Here is a 1,640-nt window from a genome sequence, read left to right as displayed (position 1 = left end):
GCTTTTATCCAAAGCGATTTACAAATGAGGACAATAGAAGCAATCAAAACCAACAAAAGAGCAATAATAATGCAAGTGCTATATTAGTATATTATTATAGTGTTATATTTCAATTTCACAAAGAAATGTGCAGCATTTTGTCCAAGCAATAATAAAAGGACACATTTAATTTATAATTTGTCTTAAATCTAATTTTGTTAAAAAAAATTATAATAATCGTGAATCGAATCGAATCGTGAAATCAAAATCGTGAATCGAATCGAATCGTGAGTTGAGTGAATCGTTACATCCCTAATTAAAATTCACTTCAAACGGGACTTACCCCAAGAATGGAACCACAAGTTGAACCAGCTCAGCACGAGAAATGATCTCTTCGTTAAAAATGATCAGGCACTGGAGAAAGTTGTCATATGCATCAGCACTTCGTAAAGCTTTCCGCACCTACGAATGCACCCATAATGCAAGTCAAAATAGGAAATCAAAACGTTTGAGATAAAAACAACCTGCATATTACATCAGCATCCCTATGTTAACCCAAAGCAACTCACTTTGTCAAAGAAAAGAGACTCTGTTCCTCCACCATGTTTGCCAGATTCTGCCACGGATGAATCTTTGATATTCATTAACTTGAGCTTTTTCTGGAAAAAAAAGAGAGGAAAAAAGTAAGATATCAAGAAAGTAATTCTACACAAATACAACGAAATTCATTCAGTGTATACTGAAATGTATTTCTATGAATTTGACAATTTCCTGTACCTTCACAGGTGGGGTGACGGCTGTAGTCGAGTGCTTGCGTATCTGGCAGCCGTTCTGATTGGGCCTCTGCTTGTTATTGAGCTGTGGTTTCTTGGCCGTTCCACCGTGATCGTTACGCACAGATTCGGCCTTCTCTGCTGTCGTCTTGCTCAGCAGCTAGAGGAAATTCATAGCAGGAAACATGCGTCATTTTCACTTAGTGTAACGTCATGTACTAAAATAACCAAAACTACAACTGAAATAAAAATTACAGGGCGCGACAGTTTGAGCATTTCACTCGCATTTGCGAATAAAAATAGATGTGTGCAAACACTGAAATGTATTTAGGAGCATGTGTGCGATTAAAATTCAGTTTTATGAAATTTAAAGTAATAAAAAGTCTTAAATACCTTAAATGGTATTATTACATACTATTAATTAATTTAAATTTGATCAACTATTAATTAAAATTACAATTTTAATTTAAAGGTAGAAAAACAGTAATCGTGATACGTCCTAAAGTGATAATTAAACTTCAAAAGGCTATTATATAATTAAATAAATATAAATAAATAAATAAACTATTGTAACAGTCTAAGACTAAGTCTTTAACAATCACTATTTTATAAATTTAACATATCCTTGCTAAATAAAGGTATTAATTTCTTTCAAAGAAAAAAAACAAAAACAACAACAATGAAAAAACATACCACAAACTTTTGAACAGTAGAAAAGATTTCTATTTTGAACTTTTTCTAAACTTTTTATTCATCAAAAAATCCGGAAAAAGTATTATAGGCTCCAAAAAAATAATGCGTATTAGAATGATTTCTGAAGGATCATGTGACACTGAAAACTGGAGTAATTATGCTGAAAATTCAGCTTTGCATGACAGGAATAAATTA

General features: G+C 32.1%; 1 protein-coding gene across 1 annotated transcript in view; it reads right to left on the bottom strand.

The window, feature by feature from the left end:
• LOC107727659 (paired amphipathic helix protein Sin3a-like) overlaps positions 1 to 1,640 on the bottom strand; it is a 22,610-nt gene that overhangs the window by 9,047 nt on the left and 11,923 nt on the right. Inside the window, exons 8-10 of the mRNA XM_016537611.1 lie at positions 757 to 912; positions 549 to 638; positions 323 to 441 (exon numbers count right to left, since the gene is read on the bottom strand). Coding sequence (XP_016393097.1) covers positions 323 to 441; positions 549 to 638; positions 757 to 912 — 365 coding nt within the window. The remainder of the gene's footprint in view (positions 1 to 322; positions 442 to 548; positions 639 to 756; positions 913 to 1,640) is intronic.

The sequence above is a fragment of the Sinocyclocheilus rhinocerous genome, unplaced genomic scaffold (genome assembly GCF_001515625.1).
Source record: "Sinocyclocheilus rhinocerous isolate Xijiao unplaced genomic scaffold, SAMN03320098_v1.1 scaffold1605, whole genome shotgun sequence".
NCBI classification, from domain to species: domain Eukaryota; kingdom Metazoa; phylum Chordata; class Actinopteri; order Cypriniformes; family Cyprinidae; genus Sinocyclocheilus; species Sinocyclocheilus rhinocerous.
Note: the sequence above shows the minus strand (reverse complement) of the source record. Positions and strands in the feature narration are given on the sequence as shown.